The following is a 26,239-nucleotide window of genomic DNA, read 5'->3' as shown; positions in this document are numbered from 1 at the left end:
GAACTTAAGACCTGGGCACTATCCCTGAGTATTTGTGCACAAGCCTAAAACTCTACCACTTGAGCTCTACTTCCAACTTTTTGGTGGATAAGTGGAGCTAAAAGTGTCACAGACTTTTACTGAGGAGGCTAAGATCTGAGGATCATGGTTCAAAGCCAGCCCAGGCAGGAAAGTCTGTAAGACTCTTATCTCCAATAAACCACTCAGAAAACTGGTAGTGGTGCTGAGGCTCAAGTGGAAGCATGCTCTCCTTGAGCTGAAGAGTTTAGGGACAGCGCCCAGGCCCAGAGTTCAAGCCCCATGACCGATAAAAAATAAATAAAAGTCTCACAGACTTTGTTGTCTGGGTTGGGTTGAAACCAAGATCCTTTAGTTTTGGCCTCCTGAGTAGCTAGGATTACAGGAGTGAGCTACCAGCATCTGCCTTAAAAGCATTTTAGTTTATTTTAGAAAACTATATTCTGTGAAACTGATGTATAGTCTAGAAACTAAATTATGAATTTTAAAAAGGGTATTTTGTTCACTAAAACTAGTATTTACTTAATTGTTAGATATACTGGTAGAATGATTTATGATTTGGGAAACTGCCAAGTTTTTGCTCTAGCAAAGCCACCAGAATAAGAATTGAGAAAGTCTGAAGTTTTTTTTTTTTTTCTTTTTTTTTTCTTTTTTTTTTTTTTTTGTTGTTGTTGTTAAGGTCAGTGTACGGAAGCAAGGTTTTCTGTTGTTTTTCTAAGATGAAGATACTTCAGTTTTATGTTAAAAAGGAGCCAGTAAGGGAGGAAAATACAGATGATAGGATTAAGTTCTTGACTTTAAAGTGACAATAGGGATTAGAATGTAGGTTTGATAGGCTGAATAAAAGAAGTAATAGTGTTTGTAGGTCAGGTAACTGAAAGTAGGACATGTATGTTTAATAGAGTTCTTTTTTTTTTCTGTGCAGTAGATGATGGGTTTATTTAATGTACAGGAAGATTTTTTTTGGGGGGGTCCGGTTGTGGCTGAATTCTGGGCCTGGGCACTATCCCTCAGCTCTTCAGCTCAAGGCTAGCGCTCTACCACCTGAACCAAAGCGCCACTTCCAGTTTTTTTTCTTTTGCTTATGTGATGCTGAGGAATCGAACCCAGGGCCTCAGGCATGCAAGGCAAGTGCTCTACCACCGAGCCACCTTCCCAGCCCATGAAAGGCAAGATTAAGGCTAGGTAGGAACCTTACTGAACTCAATGATGGATTATATGACATTTTTTTCTTTGTATTAAGGGCCCAGATGGACTGATAACCCCAAATTAGTGGCTCTCAATCAGGGTAGTTGTATGATTTTTTTTTTTTAATGAGGTGATGCAGTATAGGGATAGTGCCAGAGAATTGAATTCTGATAATTACATCATTCTTAGATGCTTGGTTTGGAGAGTGGAAACATTTGGAATAGCAATGTTTTCTTTGCTTTGGTCTAGCATGAGCTTTCAGATGGAGATCTGGATCTGGATCTTGTTGGTGAAGATGAAGTAAATCATCTCGATGGAAGCAGTTCCTCTGCTAGTTCTACAGCAACAAGTAACACAGAGGAAAATGACATTGATGAAGAAACAATGTGAGTGTCCCATGCTAGCTTATAAGGGAGGATTTTCAGTTTGCTCTAGCTATGATACATTTTATAAACAAACTTAAAGACTACATAAAGAACCAGTTTCTTTTCTCAAATCTCTGATTTCAACATTTAAATTTAATATTCAAGTTACTCTTCTTTTTGGCTAGTCCTGGGACTTGAACTGTGGGCCTGGGTCCTGTCACTGAGCTTTTAGTCTTGGTACCACTTCCAGCTTTTTCTGTGATTATTTGAAGATAAAAGTTTCTCTGAGCTGAGCACTTGTGGCTCACATCTGTACTCTTAGCTACTCAGGAGGCTGAGATACGAGGATAGAGGTTCATAGCCAGCCCAGGCAGGAAAGTCCAGGAGACTCTTATCTCCAATAAATCACTAGAAAACTGAAAGTGGTTCTGTGGCTCAAGTGATGGAGTGCTTGCCTTGAGCTGAAGGGCTGAGGGAAAGCACCCAGGTCTAGAGTTAAAGCCCCAGACTGACAAAAATAAAATGTCTCACAGACTTTCCTGTCTGGGCTTACTTCAAGAAACCTTGATCCTTAGCTCTCAGGCTCTTGAGTAGCTAGGATTACAGGAATGAACTACTGGTACCTGCCTTAAAATTACATTTTATATGTAAAAAATATAAAAAATATTATATCTATGGTCCCTTAACATGGGTTTATTTCTCAAATCTTTTGACAGTATTGGGGAATGAATTCTGAGTCTTGAGCTTGCTAGGCAGGTGTACTGTCTACTGCTTGAGCCACACTTCTTGCTCCTTCTTGCCTTCATTATTTATTCCTTTTGTTTATGTATTTATTGTGCCAGTCCTGGAGCTTAAACTCAGGGCATAATCGCTGAGCTTTTATTTATTTTCCTGCAAATAACATAGTTTTTCTTGATCCATTAATCTGTTTTAGGCCATGTGGGTTGTTTCCATGATTTGGTATATGAATAGTGTGATAATAAAATGGATGCACAAGTGTCTTTATAGTATCCTGATTTTTAATTTTCTGGGTAGATGCCCAAAAGTGGCATTGCTGGATCATAGAGTAGTTTTTTGTTTGTTTATTTGTTGTTGTTGTTGTTTTTGCCAGTCATGGGGCCTGAACTCTGGCCTGGGCGCTTTCCCTCAGCTCTTCAGCTCAAGGCTAGCACTCTACCACTTGAGCCACAGCGCCACTTCCGGCTTTTTTCTTATTGCGTATGTGGTGCTGAGGAATCGAACCCAGGGCCTCATGCATGCAAAGCAAGCACTCTACCACTGAGCCACCATCCTAGCCTGGATTTTTTATTGTTGTTGTTGTTGTTTTGTTTTTGTTTTTGTTTTTTGGCAGTTCTGGGGCTTGAACTCTGGGCCTAGGTGCTGTCCTCAGCTCTTCAGCTCAAGGTGAGCACTATACCACTTGAGCCACAGCGCCACTTTTGGTTTTCTGGTGGTTTATTGGAGATAAGTGTCTCACAGACTTTCCTGCCCAGGCTGGCTTTAAACCGTGATCCTCAGATCTCAGCCTCCTTAATAGCTAGGGTTATAGGCATGAACCACCAGTGTCCTGCTATAGAGTTTTTTTGAGGAATCTTTAAACTGCCTTCTACAGTGGTTATACAGTTTACATTCCCACAAACATGATAATTGGATTCCTTTTCCCCACATCCCCACCCAGGATTTGATATTGGTTGTATTAGTTTTTGGGGGTTGATCCTCAGGTCTTGGCTTCCTGAGTAGCTAGGATTACAGGCGTGAGTCACTGGCATTTGGCTTTTAAAAGTAGTTTTATTCATAATATCCCAAGACTTCAGAGATCCCAAATGTCCTTCAATGGTTGAAGTTAATCTGCGATATACCCAAACATAGATTCTTACCTAGCAATTAAAAAGAAGTATCTACTAATACACAACATAATCTAGCTGTTATATCCAGAGAACTACTCAGAGCGAAAGAACCCAAGCCTTTAAAGTCACTGCCTTTGTTTACATAACATTCTTTAAATGGGAACTCACAATAAATGGGCAAAAGAGCGAAATAGAAGCTGGGTGCTGGTGGCTCACGCCTATAATCATAGCTACTCAGGAGGCTGAGATCTGACGATCACAGTTCAAAGCCAGCCCGTGCAGGAAAGTCTGTGAGACACTTACCTCCAATAAACCACCAGAAAACTGGAAGTGGCACTGTGGCTTAAGTGGTAGAGTGCTTGCCTTGAGCTGAAGAGCTGAGGGATAGCACCCAAGCCCAGTGTTCAAGCCCCATGACTGACCAAATAAAAGTACAAATGTCAATGTAAATTTACATTTCTTGGAGATGAAGTTAGCTGCTAGATTGTGTTACAATTGCGTGTTCAGTTTTTTAAGGGAATGACAAATGGTTTTCTGGAATGGCTGTACTATTTTACATTTCTTCAGGCTTGGTATTAGGGATCCCATTTCTCTGGCTCCTTACCAGCATTTGCTATTGTCATTAAATTTTATTTTATTTATTTGATTAATATATAGTGATACTTCATGGTTTACTATCCATTATTATAAAATGCATTGAGGTACAACACATTCAAATGTTTGTTTTATTTTTGTTCATTCTAAGGTCTGGAGAAAATGATGTAGAATACAGCAACATGGAATTGGAAGAGGGAGAACTCATGGAGGATGCGGCTGCTCCAGAACCTCCAGGTACAGAAGCTAGGCCCAGGAAGCCATTCTATCTTCTCTCTTTGATTTCTTCTAACTGTATCATATTTACTATTGGTACATATTTACTGTTGTACATGGTTCATGGTATTACAAGTACTGAATCTTAGTCCCAGTAATGATGTTTAATAATAAAGGGGATGGGATATAGCTCAGTGGTAAAGGACTTGCCTACAAGTGCAACATCCTGGGTTTGATCCCCAACACCAAAAAACTACAATTAAATAATAAAGGTACCACTTATGAATTGTTCATATGTATCAGACACTCTGTGAAGTACTTTATCTCATTTACTTATAAAATTCTATGAGATAGGTTAGTTTATTTTGAGGCGCAGGGTCTTGCTGTGTAAATAGCCCAAATATCTTGGTGCTGGGATTACTTGAATGTACCACCAAGCCTGGCCCAAATCTACCTTTTATAATTATAGAAACTGATAACTTAGAGCATTTGCATAGTAAGTGCAAGGGCCTTGTTTAGATTTAGTACTGAAAAAAAGAAACTGATGTTTAGTAATAAGCAATATTTATTAAGTAGAAGAAGGTACTTCTGTGTCTGGATCAGCAAAGGATATTTAGAGAGCTTATTTTGAGGTCGGAAAAACTCAAGAGATTTAGTAGCCTGTCATATAGTTGTAAAGTACAGCATAAGCCAAACCCGGGCCCATTTAGTAACTGCTGAGAAAACTGTATCAGGGTATTGGAATTTGAAGTCACCTTGGGCATCAAGGCCTTGGAAAGTACCCATTTTCTAAAACTGTTCTGTTCCTTAGGTCTCTCTGACTATGTTGGGAGGACCTATGTACCACTCTTAATTAGTTCCTGGCTACGTTTTTTTTTTTTTTTTGGTTGGTCATGGGGCTTGCACTCTGGGTCTGGGCACTGTCCCTCAGCTCTTCAGCTCAATGCAAGTGCTCTACCACTTGAGCCACAGCACCACTTCCAGTTTTCTGGTGGTTTATTGGAGATAAGAGTCTCATGGGACTTTCCTGCCCGGGCTGGCTTTGGGGCTTTAAATTGCAATCCTCAGATCTCAGCCTCCTGGGTAGCTAGGATTACAGGTGTGAGCACAGGTGATGGGCTCTGGCCTCTTTTTACCTAACTTATCTGTAACAAGTGTAGCCATGTCCTTATTGTATCCTAAATATCCTTTAGCAGGGTAGACTGGATTTTCCAAATCTTTACACTTTAAGTCCCAGTTAAATTCCACTTTTAAATCATACCTTTGCTTCTTCTTCTTTTTTTTTTTTTTTTTGTAGCTTGTGGGGCTTGAACTCTGGGCCTGGGTGCTGTCCCTCAGCACTTCAGCTCAAGGCTAGCCTGCTACCACTTGAGCCATAGCGCCACTTCCAGCTTTTTCTGCTTATGTGGTGCTGAGGAATCGAACCCAGGGCCTCATGCATGCGAGGCAAGCACTCTATCACTGAGCTACCCATACCGTTGCTTCTGAATCTTGCTCTGAGGAGTTAAAAATACCCATGTACCTCCTTTATAATATTTAGCAATTCCTTTTTTCCTTTTTTTGTGATGTTACTGGGGCTTGACCTCAGGGCCTAGGCACTGTCTCTTAGCTTTTTTGCTCAGGGTTAGTGCTCTACCACTTGAGCCACAGCTCCACTTCTAGCTTTTTGATGGTTAATTGGAGATACGAGTCTCACAGATTTTCCTGCCTAGACTGTACTCAGGTCTTCAGCCACCTGAGTAGCTAGAAATATAACTTGGGGATGAGATAGGGCAGAGTATAGAAATTGATTTTATTGTGAAAGTCTAAGTCCTGTCTAAACAATTATGATGTTAGATTATCCATTAAAATATAAGAGGTCAGTCTTAATAAAAAAAAACAAACAGTTCTCTTACTCCAGTTTCAGTTGCCATAGCAGAGTACTTGGATTTAGTAATTTGTAAAAGAAAAAAAAAAGATAATTGTGGTTAGTGGTTTTGGAGGCTCAGAATTCCAACAAAATGGCAGACATCTGCTTATTTTCTGGTGAGGATCTAATACTCTAGCTCACAGCAGAAAGCAGAAGAAGGGCAAGCGTGTTCAAATAAGACATAAGAGATAACCTCACTACAACTCATTTTTTGAAGACATAGATCTTAAATGTCCCCCTCAAAGCCCATATACCATACCTAAAGTTTGTGTCATTCTAATCTTGTGTATTAGCTCAATGACTCAGTATCAGGGGAAAAAAATCTATCGTGTATTTGCTGACCATGCATTATTTATGAAACCTTGCAACAGTGTATCTTACTTGAGGACTAAAAGGTTATGGCAGTACAACACTTCTTAAAAAAAAATGACATTGTGTGAGGTTTTACTCAAAATACATGATATTTATTTCAAAGTACAGGGTTTTTATATCCCTCTAGGCACCAGGTACTGAGCTGTTCATTGGGATTATAAGAATGAATGTCACGCCAGGCACCGGTGGCTCACACCTGTAATCCTAGCTAATCAGGAGGCTGAGATCTGAGGATCCCAGTTCAAAGCCAGCCCGGGCAGGAAAGTCTATGAGTCTCTTATCTCCAATAAAGCACTAGAAAACCGGAAGTGGCGCTGTGGCTCAAGTGGTAGAGCACTCCCCTTGAGCTGAAGAGAGCAGAGACAGCACCCAAGCCTAGAGTTAAAAAAAAAAAAAAAATGAATGTCACCTTTCCTAAGGGAGAATTCAGCATTAATAATTTCAAGATTTTGTATTTGTGAGTATTGGTAAAGAGTGACATCAAAAGTAGATAGATTGGCTGATTGGTAATAGATGAAGAAAGGCCTTAGAAAGGTTATGATGCCTGATAATCAGAGTTGAAAATGAACCAAGAAGCTGGGCACCAGTGGCTCATGCCTGTAATCCTAGCTACTCAGGAGGCTGAGATCTGAGGATCAGGTTCAAAACCAGCCCAGCCCAAGCCCAGAGTTCAAGCCCCACGACTGACCAAAAAAAAAAAAAAATGAACCAAGAAGTCAGGTGCTTGTGATTCACACCTGTAATCTTGTTTACTCTGGAGTCTGAGATATGAAGATTGCAGTTGCAAGGCAGCAAGGGCAGAAAAATCTGTGAGACTCTAATCTCCAATAAACCACCAGAAAGCCGGAAGTGGAACTGTTGCTCAAGTGGTAGAGCACTTGCCTTGAGCTGAAGAGCTGAGGGACAGTGCCCAGGCCCAGAGTTCAAGCCCCATGACCAACCAAAAAAAAAAAAAAAAAATGAACCAAGAATTTAATAGAGAAACTTAGGAATTAAGAATGATAGATAACTTAGGAATTTAGGAATGATAGATAAGAAAGCAAGGGAATTCTAGGCAGCAGACAGCATTGTATTTTTTCATGACTTCAAATAATTGAGACTTTAATTTTTTTTGGGGGGGGGAGGGTCTGGTCGTGGGGCCTGAACTCTGGGGCTGGGCACTATCCTTCAGATCTTCAGCTCAAGCCTAGTGCTCTACCACTTGAGCCACAGCGCCACTTCCGGCTTTTTTCTTTTTGCTTATATGGTGCTAAGGAATCAAACCCAGGGCCTCAGGCATGCAAGGCAAGCACTCTACCACTGAGCCACCTTCCCAGCCCCGAGACATTAATTTTTATGACTATCCTCAACAGGTAATCAAGAAAGCCTCATCTGCCAAAGAATCTGGGCTGTTTCCTGTCAACCACCAAGTCTTTAAAAAGGAATCTGATTAGATTTCTGATGTAATGGACAATGTAGGAATGGTATATAAGTCAAGGAGATTATTTAGAAAACTGTCACTATCCCTGGAGGAGGGAAAATGAATGAGGTTCAAAATAAGGCAAACTAATAGGGAAGGATAAGTCTTTTGAGAGAAGTTCACAAGTTAGAATCCGTAATACTTGGAGTTGGTGGGGATTTGTAGATGACTTCTCTTGGTCTGGAACTTAGTTATATCCTTACATAAGATAAGATCAGGGAAGTAGCACTGTGTGGCTCCAGTGGTAGAGTGTTAACATTGAGCTCAAGAGCTGAGGGACAGCACCCAGGCCCAGAGTTCAGGCCCCACAACTGATATATATATATATATATTTTTTTTTTACATTTATTTTTGGGTCCGGTCATGGGGCTTGAACTCTGGGCCTGGGCACTGTCCCTCAGCTCTTCAGCCCAAGGCTAGTGCCCTACCACTTGAGCCACAGTACCACTTCCGGCTTTTTTTTTTCTGTATGTATGGTGCTGAGGCATCGAACCCAGGGCCTCATGCATGCAAGGCAAGCCCTCTACCACTGAGCCACCTTCCCAGCCCAATAATGTATTTATTTATTTAGATGTATGTTGAGTTTGAGAGACTTGAAAACATTTGTTCACATGTTTATTTCTAGACCCATATATCTAATTACATAGAATCTTCAGATGTGCATTCTAGCCTGGATATATTAATCTTTTTATACTGGCTTTACTATTTCTATTCAGAATACATGAATTAACTTAAAAATACTCAGCTTCTTTCACCAGGGAAATGCAAATTGTTTCCTACTGTGGATCTCAAGGGTTTATATTTTGTGAAATTCTTTTTTTTTTGGGTCCGGTCATGGGGCCTGACCTCTGGGCCTGGGCGCTGTCCCTCAGCTCTTCAGCTCAAGGCTAGCGCTCTATCACTTGAGCCACAGCGCCACTTCCGGCTTTTTTCTTTTTGCTTATGTGGTGCTGAGGAATTGAACCCAGGGCCTCATGCATGCAAGGCACCACTGAGCCACCTTCCCAGCCCCATATTTTGTGAAATTCTTAAGCATCTTGAGTGACTAGATTAATAACTTTAATCATGCTTGGGGATTTTTCAGCCATTTTGAGTGTGTTTGTCTGTGTGCTATGTGCTGGGGCTTGAACTCAGGGCTTGTACACTGTCCTTGAGCTTTTTTTTTATTCAAGGCTAGCCCTCGAGCCACAGCTTCACATCTGGCTCTTTTTGGGAGCTAATTGGAGATAAGAGTCACGGGTTTCTCTGCCTGGGCTGGCTTTGAACCACAATTCTTAGGTATCAGACTCCTGAATATCTAGGATTACAGGTGTGAGCCTCCAGCGCCTAGTATCCCTTATCTTTTCTGATATTGTTGTGTCTCTTTTTTTTCTTCTCCTGTACCTCCCCTTAAGGCTTGATATACTGGGCTGCGAAGGTGGCTCAGTGGTAGAGCGCTTGCCTTGCATGCCTGAGGCCCTGGGTTCAATTCCTCAGCACCACACAAGAAAAAAGCCGGAAGTGGCACTGTGGCTCAAGTGGTAGAGTGCTAGCCTTGAGCTGAAGAGCTGAGGGACAGCATTCAGGCCCAGAGTTCAGGCCCCATGACCCGACCCCCCCCCCCAAAAAAAAAAAAAAAAAAAGACTTGATATACTTACTAGGATTCTAAAAGTTTTTTTTCAGTTTTCTTCTGTTTTGTAGGAAATGGCCATTAAAACCATAGCAACATGCCACTGCACACTGGCCATAATAGTCAATTTTTAAAATTTTAATCATTCATATTTTTGAGATTAAGTGATTATATAAATAGTTAATTTTTTTTTTTGGTTGGTCGTGAGGCTTGAACTCTGGGCCTGAGCGCTGTACCTCAGCTCTTCAGCTCGAGGCGAGCACTCTACCACTTGAGCCACAGAGCCACTTCTGGTTTTCTGAGTGTTTATTGGAGATAAAAGTTTCACGGACTTTGCTGCCTGGGCTGACTTTGAACCGTGATCCTCAGCTTTCAGCCTCCTGAGTAGCTAGGATTACAGGCGGTAAATAGTTAATATTTTTATAAAACTGGCAATACTATTTAAAGCATAGAGAGAAGTAGAAACTCTCAACCCTGCTTGAGAGAATGAAAATTGATACTGCTACTTGGGAAAACTGTTGGGCAATATGGAATAAATGTGAATGTTTACTTCACCATGATGGTACCATTCCCAACAGAACCTTAAACTAGTCTTTGCCAGCAGATTTTTGTAAGAACATTTAGGAATAAGGGAAGAACGATGGATAGGGTGACACATAAAGATGCAAGGGAAGAACGATGGATAGGGTGACACATAAAGATGCATTATATTCATAAATTGACCTGTTGACCTCAAACTCCTTGGTCATCTATATAAGGATATAAAAGTATTCAAGAAATGTAATTTAAAAAATCAAGAAACATTTTTAGATTGGCATTCTTATTTTTAAAGGAATTTGTTACAGAGTTAAGGACATGAAAATGTAGCCTGAGAAGACTACAGATCCATGAACATCGTACTACTACACGCATGCACTTACTGAACTCAAGTTAATCAGTGTGATGTTTTGGCAGTATTCAACTAGTTTGGTACATGAGAAGAAGACTCTTGACACTGATTTTTTTGTTGTTGTTGTGGGCATGGGACTTGAACTTGGGGCCTGGTCACTGTCCCTGAGCTCTTTTGCTCAAGGATAGTGTTCTACCAATTTGAGCCACAGAGCCACTTCTGGTTTTCTCGTGATTAATTGGAGATATGTCTTATGTACTTTCCTGCCCTGGCTGGCTTCAAACCATAATTCTTAGATCTCAACCTCCTGAATAGCTACAATTATAGATATGAGCTACCAGCACCTAGCTTTGATTTTTTTTTAACTAGATATTTTATGTATTTTTCCAGGTGAGCTGTAAAAGTAGTATGTAATTTTAGTGGGTTTGTTTTTTCTTTTTTTTTTTTTTTCAGCAGCACTGGAGTTTGACTCAGTTCCTTTCCATGCAAGCATTCTTCCATTTGAGCCAAGCCCCCAATCCTTTTGCTTTTATTATTTTTCATCTTTAATCTTGCATTTATGCCTGTATTGGCCTTAATCATGGTCCTTCTACATATAATTCTTGCACTGCTGGGGTAACAAGCATACCACTGTACTCACCTTTTTGTTGGTTAATATGAGGGTCCTATAATTTTTTTTGCCTGAGCTCACTTGGAACAGCTATCTTGATCTATGCCTCCTAAGAGTGAGCCACTATACCTGGTGAGAAGAAAAACATATTTTTTCTCAGTAAAGTAAATAAATATTGGATATGTTGTTATGCTGACATTTTATTATTTACTATAACAATGAAGATGAACCAGCGGTTGCTATATAAAGCAATATAGATCAGTCTCATAAGTGTAATATTGAACAAGAAGCAGAGTATAATGTTAACTACGTTTTTATAAATTCTAGACAAGCAAAACCAATCTGTTTTTAACGTTAGAAAGTTCTGGGGATTAACCTTACTGAGCAATTTTAGGATCCATGAGATAAGACTTTATTTTTTAAAACTATTTAAGTAGTTGTACAAAGGAGGTACCATACAACAAAGCAGTTTATGAATATAATGCATCTTGATCAGTGTCACTTTTTCAACATTCTCAGCCCCCTTCAATATTCTCACCCCTCTTCAACCCATCCCTTCCATTACTTAATTTTGGGGTATGCACAATAAATTCTTGACTGCATTCCTCCCCCTTCTCTCCCTTCAGTTACCTGCTCCTCTCCCCTTGTTCACCTTCCTTGGGTGTACCCTTTCCTTGTGTTGATTTTCTTAACTGAAGTATGATAGACTCTATAGAGAGCTCAAATAGTATAATCTTTTAGAAAGACTAGTTTAAAGCCAAATAGAATTTTGTTTTTGAGTTAACATACATTTGTAATACGAGAAGGGTTTTATTGTGATATTTCCATACATGTACACAGTACACTGTGAACAAATATATTTGTTCTACCATATTCTATCATATTTCCATTCCACCTATATTTCCTCATATCTTCATCTACATAGATTTGCTTTGTGAATACTCATTAGGCAGTATGTTTCTGTATATGACATACTTACATATACATATATAGATACACAAAATGGTAGTGATAGTAGCTCTGAAAGAGAGAACCTGAAGTAGATGGTAAAGCCATTGATGTCTATTCAGGGATAGGATAGTTAGCACAAAGGACAAGGTTTAGCTAAAGTATATATAATCCACAAAGGAAGGCTAATTTTAGCTCAGTAAAAATAGTGGTCTAGAAGAATAGTAAGAAGCAGCAAATAGCTAACTGCTTTCTGTAATCTATTTCTGTAATATATATTCTGTATATATTCTAGATAGATTTGATCATGCTCTTGGGTTCTGTATACTAATGAAGTTACAGCTCAATCACTCTGCTGGTATCTGGCAGCCTTTTTCCTTTGTGTGTCTCATCATGAACCTGAATTCCTATGTAAACTACCACTAGTCAAGTGTTAACCCTTTTTTTCATTTATGTATGCTTAAATTTGTGCAAGCATATACAATATACTTTCTACATCTTTATTTCTTTTGCAGGTAGTACCCATGGCTATGTGGGTGCCAGTAGCAGAATGTCAAGAAGAGCACATTTATGCTCTGCTGCTACCGGTAGTTTATTAGACATTGATCCTTTAATCTTAATACATTTATTGGACCTTAAGGACCGGAGCAGTATGGAAAACTTGTGGGGCTTACAGCCTCGCCCACCTGCTTCACTTTTGCAGCCCACAGGTAAAATAATAACAATAACATTTTTCTCTCTCTTTTTTTCCCCTGTGGTTCTCTAAGAGAACTGTTTGAATTTTCATCTAAGCATTTCATCTATGTATTGATCATAGTACATTTCTGTAGGAAATTGATCTTTCATTGTATAAGAATGACATATTAGTTGTTTTTTTTCTTGCGGTGCTGAGTATTGAATTTAGGGCCTGGTGCATGCTAGACAAGCCCTCTGCCACTGAGCAACACCCCTAGTGCTCATATTATATTAATTATATCATATTAATATTTTGTTGTTGTTACTACTCAAAAGTATTCAGTACATAAACAAATTTAAGAAGGTTTTAGGAGACTGCTCAATTAGAATGCTTGTCTAGCATGCACAAGGCCCTAGGTTTAGCCCCCAGTACTACCAAAAAAATAAAAGAGAGAGAGAGATCAGGTTAAGAATAGGATTTGCCTTTCACGCATACTGCTCTGGTTTCCTCATATCACCAAAAATATGAAAAACAACCTGCTTGGCACCAGTGGCTCATGCCTGTAATTCTAGTTACTCACAAGGCTGAGATCTGAGGATTGCAGTTTAAAGCCAGCCCAGGCAGGAAGTCACTGAGATTGTTCAACTAACCACCAAAAAGCCAGAAGTGGAGCTGTGGCACAAGTGGTAGAGCATCAGCGTTGAGTGAAAAAGTTAAGGGACAGCTCCCAAGTCTAGTTCAAGCTCTGGTACTAGTACCAAAAACCAAAACCAAACCTCAAAACCTAATAAAGTTGTTCAATGATTTGCCACTTACATTGTACCTAATTGACAATTTGGGTCATATGAAGTACATTTATCTTCATGAATGGATCTGACTTGTAAAATGGACCTCTGTCTGAATTGAACATTTAAAAAGATTGTTTAGTCATGCTTTGGTATTCATTACATTTAAAATGTATACCAGCTTTCATCATTGTTTATATGCAAAGGTTATTTGTTATGACAAATTACGTAGTAATTTGTAACATAGAGATTTGTAAAGTCCAATTTTTGCTTTTTAACACTGTCAGGGATAGTTATTTTAGACAGCCAAGGATTATCACAAGATTTATTTTTAAATCCATTTTTTAGGGAATAGAGATATAGCTTAGTGGTAAGATTGCTTGCCTGGCATATATGAGTCCTTGATTTGATCCTCAATATACCATTTGGGGGATGGGGATGATTATAAAGCAACCATTATTTGTATTGAAATGCTTTCTAAAATACTTTTTGTTTAATATATTTCTTGCCTGCTGCTTGTTGATAGACATTTTTTTTAATTTAATTTAATTTTATTTTATTTTATTTGAGAACATACTGTACAGAGGGGTTACAATTACATGGGCAGGATAATGCATACATTTCTTACCAAGCATTGCAGCCTCCTCCTTTGTTTACCCTTCACCTCCCTTCCCAGCCTCCCCCCTCCCCCCTTGATAGACATTTTTAATCTAATGAACACCAAAACATGAATAAGCAATCTTTTCCCATGTTTACTTTAGACAGAGCTCTACTTAAAAGTCAGACCTGAGAAACTCTTTAAGTCTAATCAGCTGGTGGCTCACTCCTGTAATCCTAGCTATTCAGGAGGCTGAGATCTGAGGATCACGGTTCAAAGCCAGCCCGGGCAGGAAAGACTGTGAGACTCCTATCTCCAATAAACCACCAGAAAACCGGAAGTGGCGCTGTAGCTCAAGTGATAGAGTGCTCGCCTTGAGCTGAAGAGCTGAAGGACAGCGCCCAGGCCCAAAGTTCAAGCCCCACGACCAAAAAAAAAAAAAAAAAAAAAAAAAAAGTCTAATCACAGAAAAGTACAACTATACTTGAAATAGATCAGACTATCAAGTAAACACACCATAAATGTAAAACTACTTTATCCTTTATTAAACAGCTTGGTAAAATATCAATATATTGATATTGAACATACTGAACCAGTGTGTTTGTGTGTGTGTGCGCGTGTGCGTGTGCGTGTGTGTGCGCGCGTGCGCACTATGCATACAAACTTGATATTACTCAAGACCTTGTGCATGTTAGGTAATCCCTCTACCTCTCTACCTCTGAAATCACACTACCATCTCAAGTGGTAATACTGTATATTGTATAAGTCAGGTAGTATGGAGAGTCTTTTTAATGCTGTTTTCAACCAGCAGAACTAATTTCTCAGACAGTATCTCAGGCTGAACATATGTATAGAAAGTAGAAAGATAGAGCTGCTGGGGTGGATTAGAGCAGAATTATTTTGGCCATTTTTTTTTTTTTCCCCAGTCCTGGGGGTTGTTGAACACAGAACCCTGAGTAATACTCTTCCACTCTTCCACAGTGCCACTTTCAGCTTTTTCTGAGCAGTTTATTGGATGTAAAAGCCAGCCTGGGCTGGCTTCGAACCACAATCCTCAGATTTCAGCCTCCTTAGTAGCTAAGATTATAGGCATGAGCCACTGGTGCCAGGCTTGGCCACTTACTCTTTTTTTTTTTTTTCCTTGATTTTTTTTCTTTTTTTGGTCTTGGGGCTTGAGCTCAGGGCCTGGGCACTGTCCCTGAGCCTCTGTGCTTGAGCCACAGTGCTATTTCTGGCTTTTTAAAATAGTTTATTGGAGATTAGAGTCTAAACAGGGACTTGTCTGCCCAAGCTGGCTTTGAACCATGATCCTCAGATCTCAGGCTCCTAAGTAGCTAGGATTACAGGCGTGAGCCACCATTGTCCAGCAACCACTTATTTTTTTAAAGTATACTTCCTGTTATCTGGGTCCATATGCTTGGAACTTTGTCTTTAGCCAGGTTATGGATTAGTTGTTTTTTATTCATGGTTCATGTATACTTTTATATAAATTTTTGTTTAAATTACAATTGGTGTTTTTTGCAAAGGTTTAGTGAAGTGGGTAAGTTTTGGTGATGCAGTAGACATATGAATCTAATGAGGAACAATTTTAATGGTAAGTTTAGTAAATAGGTAACATTTATTTTATTTTATTATTTTTTGTGAGGGGAGGGTCCAGTCATGGGGCCTGAACTCTGGGCCTGGGTGCTGTCCCTCAGCTCTTCAGCTCAAGGCTAGTGCCATACCACTTGAGCCACAGCGCCACTTCTGGCTTTTTTCTTTTTGCTTATGTGGTGCCTCATGCATGCAAGACAAGCGCTCTACCACTGAGCCACCTTCCCAGTCCCAGTAACATTTTTTTTAAATAACGTCCTTAGTAAGGAATGCAGAATATATAAATAATAAGACTTATTTTCTAAATAGTTTTCTGCATAAAATGAATGTTGAGATGAGATTAGTTGAGTTTCAAATGTAGGTAACCAGAATGCTGAGGAAGGTGGGAAGAAAAGTAGAAAGGAAAAGCAAGTCTTGGATTTAAGCATCTTCAGTTAGACAAACCAATAGGCTATCAAAGAGGCCTAGTAAATAGTTTAAAAATTAAGAACTGGAATGCAGGCAGTTATTTTCCTGAAGGTGATGCTGAATAATTAAAACTAAAGGAATAAGTTTATAGAAAAGTTTTAAGAAAGTCAGGTATGTGGTCCTGATAAACATCTGTTTTTACTGAGTATGAGGAAGAAGGGAGAAAAACAACAGAAAAAGTCTTAGAAGCCAAATGAATATAACCTATCTATGAGAAGATATTAAAAACTAGTGTTGCCAAGCATTGGTGGCTCATGCCTGTAATCCTAACCACTGAGGAGGCAGAGATCTAAAGATCGAAGTTCAAAGACAGCCTGGGCAAGACAGTCACTGAAACTTAACTTCCAGTTCACCACCAAAAAGCTAGAAGTGGCACTGTGGCTCAAGTGGTAAATCCTTAGCCTTGAGCAGAAAAACGCAAGGATAAGGCCCAAGCCCTAAGTTCAAGCTACTATAGAACTGGCAGAAAGAGAGATCTCACTTCCATTTTATTAAAATTCTTGGGCCATGATGTTTACTTTGGTTGTTTGTGTATTCATTATTTCAACATAGGTAATATACATCAGTATTGTGTCAGACTTTTAGTCCATGTTTTTAACCCCTAGGCTCTAATAATATCATAAGATGTTTCAGGTAATCTAGTTGAGCTAGATACTTGTAGGGCTAAGTAGAACTAGGAAATTGAGTCTTTATCTGTGGAAATCCTCATATGCTAGTCTGAGGAATTTAGTCATGGTTGTCAGGTAATAGGGAGTTAGTGCTGCATCCTAGGCATAGTTTGACTACTGTATTTTAGAAAGTTGACATTGCAAAAAAAAAAACTATAAGAAATGAGAGTTTAATCAGAGTACTGTTTTAGGGCTCTATTTTAAATAGTTCTTGGTATGGGAGGGCAAATGTATATTTTTTCTCAGTCATGTGCTTAAAAATACGTGGAGCTAGGGTAAAGTCTTCAGAATGTTTGTTGGTGGTGGTGGTGGTGCTCTTAGGGCTTGAACTCTGGGCCTGGGTGCTGTCCTTGAGCTAGAGCTCTACCACTTTGAGCCACAGCTCCACTTCTGTTTTTCTGGTGGTTAATTGGAAGTAAGAGTTTCATGGACTTTCCTGCCTGGCTGGCTTTGAACTATAATTCTCAGATCTCAGCCTCCTGAGTAGGTAGGATTACAGGTATGAGCCACTAGCACCCAGCTAGAATTTTGTTACATTAAAATCTTACTGGGATTGGAGGTGTCGACTCAAGTGATAGAACACCAGCTGTGAGCTCAAAAAGCTTATTGAGAACATGAAGCCCTGAGTTGAAGTCCTGGTACCAGCAAAAATAAAAGGTTCTTAGCCTATGGGTAAAGCTCCTGTTAGAATGTGTACTTAGCATGTGCAAAGTTTGAGTTCTAGTGTAACCTCAGAAAAGAGTAGGTTGTACTTAACTTTTAAGGAACACACTATTAAAGGTAACCTGTAATCAAGATATTTTGTGCCTGTCATAGAGCTTTTTGGTGGTGAATTGGAGATAAGAGTCTCACTGGGCATTGGTCACTCATGCTTGTAATCCTATCTACTCAGAAGACTGAGATCCCAGGATTATGACTCAAAGCCAGCTCAGGCAGGAAAGTTGTGAGACTCTTATCTCCAATTAACAACACAAAAAACAGAAGTGGTGCTGCAGCTCAAAAGTGGTACAGTGCAGGGCTGGGAAGGTGGCTCAGTGGTAGAGTGCTTGCCTTGCATGCATAAGGCCCTGGGTTCGATTCCTCAGCACCACATAAACAAAAAGAAAAAAAAGCCAGAAGTGGCGCTGTGGCTCAAGTGGTAGAGTGCTAGCCTTGAGCTGAAGAGCTGAGGGACAGCGCCCAGGCTGAGTTCAGGCCCCATGACCGGACCCCCCCCCCCCCCAAAAAAAAAAAAAGTGGTACAGTGCTAGCCTTGAGCCAAAAACTAGCTCTGGGACAGTACCAAAACCTTGAGTTCAAGCCCCCACAACCAACCACAAATGTCTCACACTTTACTGCCTGGGCTGGCTTCAAACAATGATCCTCAAATCTCAGCCTCTTGTGTATCTATGATCACAGGTGTGAGCCACCAGTACCTGGCTTGACGTGTTTGTCTTTTTTTTTTTTTTTTTTTTTATCATGTACTGCCCAGTATAGTGCTTTGCATTTAAAACAGGCTTGGTGGACTGGAGCCATGGCTCAGTAGTAGAGCACTTTCCTAGCAAACATGAGGCCTGAATTCATACCCCATTACAGCTTAATTAAATACTTAAGTATGTATGTGAGTAGGAAGGTAGGGAGTCAGGGAAATGGATGGACAAACAGATAAATAGATACAACTCTGTAAGTGTTTATTGACTAATTAGCTCATGGAGTTTAAAGAAAATCTTTCTGTTTTCCGATTTGAGATTTTTTTTTTTAACAGTTGTAGGGCTTGAACTCTGGACCTGGTTGCTGTTCTTCAGCTCAAGGTTACCACTCTACCACTTGAGCTACTTCTGGTTTTCTGGTGGTTAATTGGAGATAAGAGTCTCACAGACTTTTCTGCCCTGGCTGGCTTTGAACCCTGATCCTCAGATCTCAGCCTCCTGAGTAGCTAGGATTACAGGCATGAGCTACCAGCGCCTGAATGAGATTTTCATATTTATACAACCACTGTCACTCCCATTCTTGTCAGCTTCTAGTTAAAAATACTCTTCATTATTGTGTACATTAAGATAATTTTAATATTTTTCCATGTAGATGTAGACTGGGAAAAGGGAACCATAAAGATTTTATTTAGCAAGTATTTTGCTATTTTTGTAAGATCTAACCTATAACGTTGTTTGTAAACTCTTCTTCCTACTGTAGCATAAATTCAGAGGCATAAGTATACTCTGTACACTATACAAATTTAAATAAGAATACTTGAGGTAAGCAGTTGAGTTTAACATCAGATTCAACATTGATAGAACATTTCAGGTTATATCTGATGAGTCTGACTTGATAGAACAAAATCAGTAGGATATAGAAAAGAAAGGAAGTGTGATATAGAACATGGCCCGTGAATTAGAAACAGTTGCAAGTACACATTGGATATTCTGAATCTCAAATTCTGGGAATGCTCCAAAATCTGAAACTTTTTGAGCACTCACCTGTTCATATTATTTTGGATTTTGGAGTAGTTCAGAGTTCAGCATTTTGGATGAGTGATTTCAACTGGTAAAGTTTGTTCATGCTTATAATTACAAAATCTGAAAATTACAAAATCTGGAACACTTCTAATCCCAAGTATTTTGGATAAGGGAAACATTATAACTCCAAAAGTTGGAGTTATATTTCAACTAGAAGTAGAAGATAAAAATCACTGATAGACAAGGTGGAATTAGATAACGTAGGACCCTGTGCACCATGCCAGTACTTTTCTAAGTGCTTTAAAATGGGATGTGAGGATGCTAGGTAATCATAGTTAATTGGACTGTAGAAAATCCTTCTGCATCTTGGTGGACAGTGCTTTGGGTAGGCACTGTGCTGCTGTTACTGTTTATTATTTTTCATTGCACCATAAAACAGTTGTTACTTAGAAGTCAATAACATAGAAAAGTACTAATCTACTGGAAGATCTTAGATCAATTCTTCCTTTCTAAAATTTCTGATAGTTTTCTGTTGTAAAAACTTTTAACTTCAGTAGCAAAATGCTAAGTGATTAAACGTAGTTATCATCTATGTTAGTTTTGAAGGAAGACAATTCCACGTTTATCAGATAAGGCACTGAATGGCCTTCCTGTGATACTTTTGACTCTTTCATGCTAACAAGATAGCTGCTACAGTTCCAGATATTATGTATTAGTAGGCAAGAGAAAGGGACTGGGCATCAAAGAGACCTTTTAAAATCTTTTTTTTTTTTTTTTTTTTTTTTTTTGGTCAGTTGTGGGGCTTGAACTCTGGGCCTGAGCGCTGTCCCCCAGCTCTTCAGCTCAAGGCTAGTGCTCTACCACTTGAGCTACAGCATCACATCCAGTTTTTCTGGTGTTTTATTGGAGATAATAGTCTCACGGACTTTCCTACCCGGGCTGTCTTTGAACTGTGATCCTCAGATCTCAGCCTCCTGAGTAGCTAGGATTATAGGCATGAGCCCTCAGTGCCCCGCTTCTTAATTATAATCTTGTCAAGCAAAAATTTTATATCAAGATCACTCACTCTGGAGGTAGAAGCCTAGGTATGAATTCAAGTTTCTCTACTTACTAGCTGTGTTATCTCTAATGTGTCATGTAACTTTTCTGTGGCTTTTTATAAAGGAAATTAATATAGTAGTACTTACAGGATTGATATGGTAAGACTGAATGACAATATATATATATATATATATATATTTTTTTTTTTTTTTTTAAATCGGTCATGGGGCTTGGAACTCTGGGCCTGGGCACAGTCCCTCAGCTCTTCAGCTCAAGGCGAGCGCTCTACCACTTGAGCTACAGTGCCACTTCCAGTTTTCTAATGGTTTATTGGAGATAGGAGTCTCATGGTCTTTCCTGCCTGGGCTGGCTTTGAACTGCAATCCTCAGATCTCAGCCTCCTGAGTAGCTAGGATTACAGGTGTGAGCCACCGGCGCCTGGCTGACAATATTTTTTTAATGGCAGATTATTGTTAAATAAATGAACATAGTAAAATCTCCTCATCAGGATAGAAAATCTTGTTCCAGAGGCACCCCAAAAGACTTGACTAGAACTGTGTCATGTGCCTAAACACTGTCATAGAAGAATGAGATTAGACTAGCTATAGATTCATATACCCTGTAAAGAAAAGAGGTCTTGACTTCCCTGAGCACATTGATACCCACCTGATAACATGAACAAAGCCTACATCTCCTTGGAGGGGAGTGTTTGGTGGGGGCGGTGGGGGGGTGCACGTCGGAAATGGCTATTAAACACAGTACAATGTCTTTGAGGGCTTTCTCTAATTGCCTACCTAAGCAGGATCACCTGTTATTTCCACTAGTAAAGATTGATGACTTCCTGTAATCCTAGCTACTTAGGACGTTGAGATCCAGAGCATCACAGTTCAAGGCCTGGAGTCAAGGCTCAAGTGGTAGAACACAAGCTGAATGAATGTGAAGGCCTGACTTCAAACACCAATATTGCCACACACACAAAAATTGATTGCTACCTAGTAGGTATCTCTTGTACCTCTTGCTTCATTCTTATTCCTAACTTTGGCTTGATTCAGAGAGAGAGAGAGAGAGAGAGAGAGTGTGTGTGTGTGTTTTTACCACATAGCCCAGACTAGACTTGAACTTGTGATACAACCTCCTGCGTACTTGGTGTTCATGTGATGTGCATGTCTAGCCAGCTTGGTTCTGTTTGTTTTGAGTCACTTAGAATGGGTTTTTTAAATTTTTATTTACTTATTTATTTATTTGCCAGTCCTGGGGCTTTAACTCAGGACCCAGATACTGTCTCTGAGCTGCTTTTGCTCAAGGCTAGCACTCTACCACTTGAGCCACAGCACCACTTTGGGCTGGCTTTTTCTGTTTATGCTGTACTAAGGAATTGAACTCAGGGTTTCATGCATGTCCAGCCCTGAGGGGGACGGACGGACGGACGGATGGATGGATGGGGACACACACACACACGCACACGCACACACACACACACATACACGCTGGGAGGGAGGGAAGAGGGGGGATACTGTCACTTATTTGAGTAGCTGTAAAGAGTCAGTGAATAGCCAGGTGCCAGTGGTTCACACCTGTAGTTCTAGCTACTGAGGAGGTCTGAGGATCACAGCTGTAGCTACTGAGGAGGTCTGAGGATCATAGTTTGAAGCCAGCCTGGGCAGGAAAACCTGTAAGACTATTATTTCCAGTTAATCACAGGAAAACAGCCAGAAGTGGCTTCGTGGCTCAAGTGTTAGAGTGCTATCTTTGAGCAAAAGTTGTTCAGGGATAGCACCCAGGCCCCAAGTTCAAGACCCAGGATCAGCCAAAAAAAAAAAAAAAGATTGAGTGAGTAGAAACACTTCCTTTATAATGTTCTGTGGTACTTAATAGATGCATCTTAGAGACTGATAAAGCAACTTTTAAAATTTAAGGTATATGTATTTGTGAATTTGTATATGCACATGTAAATATTAATATATTTGACAAAGTATTACATTATTTTTCCTCTTTTAAAATTGTGTACAGGAAGTGGTGCCGTGACTCAAGTTGTAGAGAGCTAGCCTTGAGCACAAAGAGCACAAAAACAGTGCCAGGCACTCAGTTCAAGCCCCACAACTGAAAAAAGAAAAAAAATTCTGAACAGCTGGACCCTGGTGGCTCATGCCTATAATCCTAGCTGCTCAGGAGGCTGAGATCTAAGGATTGTGGTTTGAAGCCGGGTTGGGGATGGGGGAGGGGGTGTCTGATCTCCCAACTAATATGAAAAAGCCAGAAGTGGCGCTGTGGCTCAAGAGGTAGAGTGCTAGCCATGAGCAAAAAGATCAGGGATAGATAGTGCCCAAGCCCAGAGTTCAAGCCCTAGGACTGGCCCAAAAAAAAAAGCATACATACATACATACATACATACATACATACATACATACATACATAAAATTATGAACATAAAAACTAGAAAACCTGCAAAAAGTGGAGAAGTATAAAGAAAGCATTCAGCTTTTATCTTAGTTGTTATTTATTTTGGTGCCCATACTGGGTGTTTGACTCAGGGACATATGCTTTCAACTTGACTTTTTTGCTCAGGGTTGGCACTCTTCCACGTCTGGTTTTTTAGTGGTTAATTGGAAATAAGAGTCTTAATTCTCCCAGGTGTCTTCATACCTCAGTCCTCAGATGTCAGCTTCCTAAGTAGCTAGGATTATAGGTGTGATCTACCAGTGCCTAGTTAGATCAGCCTTTAAACTTAGAATGAAGAGTACAACTCAGTGATTTTTTTTTGGGGGGGGGGGTCCGGTCATGGAGCCTGAACTCTGGGCCTGGGCGCTGTCCCTCAGCTCTTCAGCTCAAGGCTAGCGCTCTACCACTTGAGCCACAGCGCCACTTCCGGCTTTTTTCTTTTTGCTTATGTGATGCTGAGGAATCGAACCCAGGGCTTCATGCATGCAAGGCAAGCGCTCTACCACTGAGCCATCTTCCCAGCCCCTCAAAGTGATTATTTATGTGACTTAGATTCTAAGTTGAAAGCATGAATAAAGTTAGGATACTTGTGTCTCTTCATTTTCATTAATGAAATGTAATGCATTTTTGTTGTTGTTAATACTATCTAAAGCACCTTAGCTTATTAAGATGATTTGTTCCTTTCTCTCCAAAGCATCATTTTCTCGGAAAGACAAAGACCAAAGGAAGCAGCAGGCAATGTGGCGAGTACCCTCTGATTTAAAGATGCTAAAAAGACTCAAAACTCAAATGGCTGAAGTTAGATGTATGAAAACAGATGTAAAGAATACACTTTCAGAAATAAAAAGCAGCAGTGTTGCTTCTGGAGATATGCAGATGAATCTTTTTTCTGCTGACCAGACAGCTCTTGCTGCATGTGGAGCTGAAAGCTCTGGCAGACTACAGGATTTGGGAATGGAGCTGTTGGCAAAGTCATCAGTTGCCAGTTGTTACATGCGAAACCGTAAGTGAAACATTCCTATTATGGTATTTCCTCATCTGCTATTTGAAATTACATGACTGATTATTTTCAATATAAAAGTCTGTAGCTGGGTGCCTGTGGCTCATGTCTGTAATCCTAGCTACTCAGGAGGCTAAGATCTGAGTATCACAGTTCAGAGCCAGCCCTGGCAGGAAAATCTGTGAGACTTTTTTTTTGTTGTTGTTGGTCATGGGGCTTGAACTCTGGCCTGGGCGCTGTCCCTCAGCTCTTCAGTTCAAGGTGAGCGTTCTACCACTTGAGCTACAGCACCACTTCGGTTTTCTAGTGGTTTATTGGAGATAGGAGTCTCCCAGTCTTTCCTGCCCGGGCTGGCTTTGAACCACGATCCTCAGATCTCAGCCTCCTGAGTAGCTAGGATTAGAGGCGTGAGCCACCACACCAGCGCCCTGCTTCTGTGAGACTCTTGATCTCCGGTTAACCACTTGGAAACGAAGCGGTGCTGTGGCTCAAAGTGTTAGAGTGCTAACCTTAAGCAAAAGAACTCTCAGGGACCCCGAGTTCAAGCCCCAAGACTGACCCTCTCCCCCAAATAAAACTAAAGTAGTTCTTTGTGGGTGGACATTTGCAAAAAACCTTTGTTATATATTTTTCACATATCTCCTCCATTGCTATTCTTTTCCCATGCTAATCATAAAGTATTTAAATTTTTAGACATATTACTAATAATCATTTTTGGACTCATTTTTTATTTGGAAGACCTTTTTCACTTCCAGTTTCTAAAAATAACTTATTTTTTTGGAGACAGAGTCTTAGCTATGCAGCCATTGGCTGGCCTCCAATTTTCTGTTGTCCTGCTCCTGCTTTCTGAGGGTTAGGCCTGAACCACCATACTTGGACAAATATAATACAGGGTCTTTTTTTATGTTTGTAGCTTCTTCCACTTACCACAGCTTTTTAAGGTCTAGTCCATGTTGTAGCATGTATTAAGAAGGTCATTCTTTTTTATAAAAAGCTGAATAACAGGGGCTGGGAAGGTGGCTCAGTGGTAGAGCGCTTGCCTTGTATGCTTGAGGCCCTGGGTTCGATTCCTCAGCACCACATAAGCAAAAAGAAAAAAGCCGGAAGTGGCGCTGTGGCTCAAGTAGTAGAGCGCTCGCCTTGAGCTGAAGAGCTGAGGGATAGCACCCAGGCCCAGAGTTCAGGCCCCACAACCGGACCAAAAAAAAAAAAAAGCTGAATAACAGGACATATATGGATATACTTTCTTTTTTTTCTGACAGTTGATGGACATTTGTAATTTTTCTACTTTTTGGCTATTATGATTGCTGTTATGAACATTCAGATTTAAGCCGTAGTGTTGGTATATGTTTTGTTTATATTGTGTATATTTATGAATGGAATTGCTGGTTTATTCTGGAACTATTTAATTTTTTAAGGAACTCTTCTAGTGCCAGGTTATTTTCCAGTTGCAACATTGTGTTTTTTTCTAACAATATATGAAGGTTGCAATTCTCCATATCTTGACAGCACTTACTATTGTCCCTCACTTGAATTGTCCTAGTATCCTTTCAAGTCAATTGGCCATACATGTAAAGATTTATTTCTGGGTTCTTAATTTTGATAAACATGTCTATTCTTATGCTGGTACTACCTGTTCTTGATTCCAGTATCTTAAGTTTTTAAATCAGGAGTATGAGTCTAATTGGTGATGTAGTTCTGTAGTTCAATGAGTAAAGTGCTTGCCTAACATGCGTGAGGCCCTGGGCTCCAACCCTAATACCAAAAAGGAAAAGAAGTCTAAGTCTTACATTGAAGATTGTTTTGGCCATTCTAAGTCTCTTGGATTTTTATAGGAATTTAGAATCAGTTTAACTTTTTTTTTTTGGTCGGTTGTGTGGCTTGAACTCTGGGCTTGGGCGCTGTCCCTCAGCTCTTCAGCTCAAGGTGAGTGCTCTACCACTTGAGCCACAGTGCCACTTCCGGATTTCTAGTAGTTTATTGCAGATAAGAGTCTTATGGACTTTTCTGCCTGGGCTGGCTTTGAACCATGATCCTCAGATCTCAGCCTCCTGAGTAGCTAGGATTATAGGCGTGAGCCTGGAGCCTGGCTCAGTTTAACTTTTTTTAAAGGGATTATTTTAAATCTGTAGATTCTTTAAATCTGTAGATTCATTTTAAGCATATTAACCTTGTTAACAATGCTAGGTAATTTAGTGTTGCATTTTTTAAATTAAATTTATTTTGTTAAATTTTCTAGTATATTTCTAAGCTTTTAATATTATCACAGTTACTCTCAATTTTGTTATCAAATTACCTTTTCATAGAGTAAAGAAATAAAATCATCAGTCCATTATCCTTTAATCTTGTTATGTCGTTATAACTTTCTTTTTTTCTGCAGTATAATGAATTGAACTTAGGGCTGGTACTTTTGCTCTAACATTTGACCCACACCCACATTTCTGCTTTTTTTTTTTTTAATCTAGTTTCTTGACTATGTGTATTCAGGCCTTTGGTATCCTTTTATTTTTTTTC

General features: G+C 39.8%; 1 protein-coding gene across 7 annotated transcripts in view; it reads left to right on the top strand.

Annotated features, from left to right (window-relative positions):
• The window catches only part of Trim37 (tripartite motif containing 37), a 129,006-nt gene that overhangs the window by 45,957 nt on the left and 56,810 nt on the right, over positions 1–26,239 (top strand). For 6 of the 7 annotated variants that reach the window (XM_070027034.1, XM_070027036.1, XM_070027039.1 and 3 more), the window contains exons 16-19: positions 1,456–1,592; positions 4,164–4,249; positions 12,541–12,735; positions 23,420–23,728. In XM_070027034.1, coding sequence (XP_069883135.1) covers positions 1,456–1,592; positions 4,164–4,249; positions 12,541–12,735; positions 23,420–23,728 — 727 coding nt within the window. The remainder of the gene's footprint in view (positions 1–1,455; positions 1,593–4,163; positions 4,250–12,540; positions 12,736–23,419; positions 23,729–26,239) is intronic. The other variant, XM_070027041.1, reaches the window with a different exon arrangement.

Source organism: Dipodomys merriami, unplaced genomic scaffold (assembly GCF_024711535.1).
Source record: "Dipodomys merriami isolate MVZ:Mamm:240054 unplaced genomic scaffold, mDipMer1.0.p SCAF_19, whole genome shotgun sequence".
NCBI classification, from domain to species: domain Eukaryota; kingdom Metazoa; phylum Chordata; class Mammalia; order Rodentia; family Heteromyidae; genus Dipodomys; species Dipodomys merriami.
Note: the sequence above shows the minus strand (reverse complement) of the source record. Positions and strands in the feature narration are given on the sequence as shown.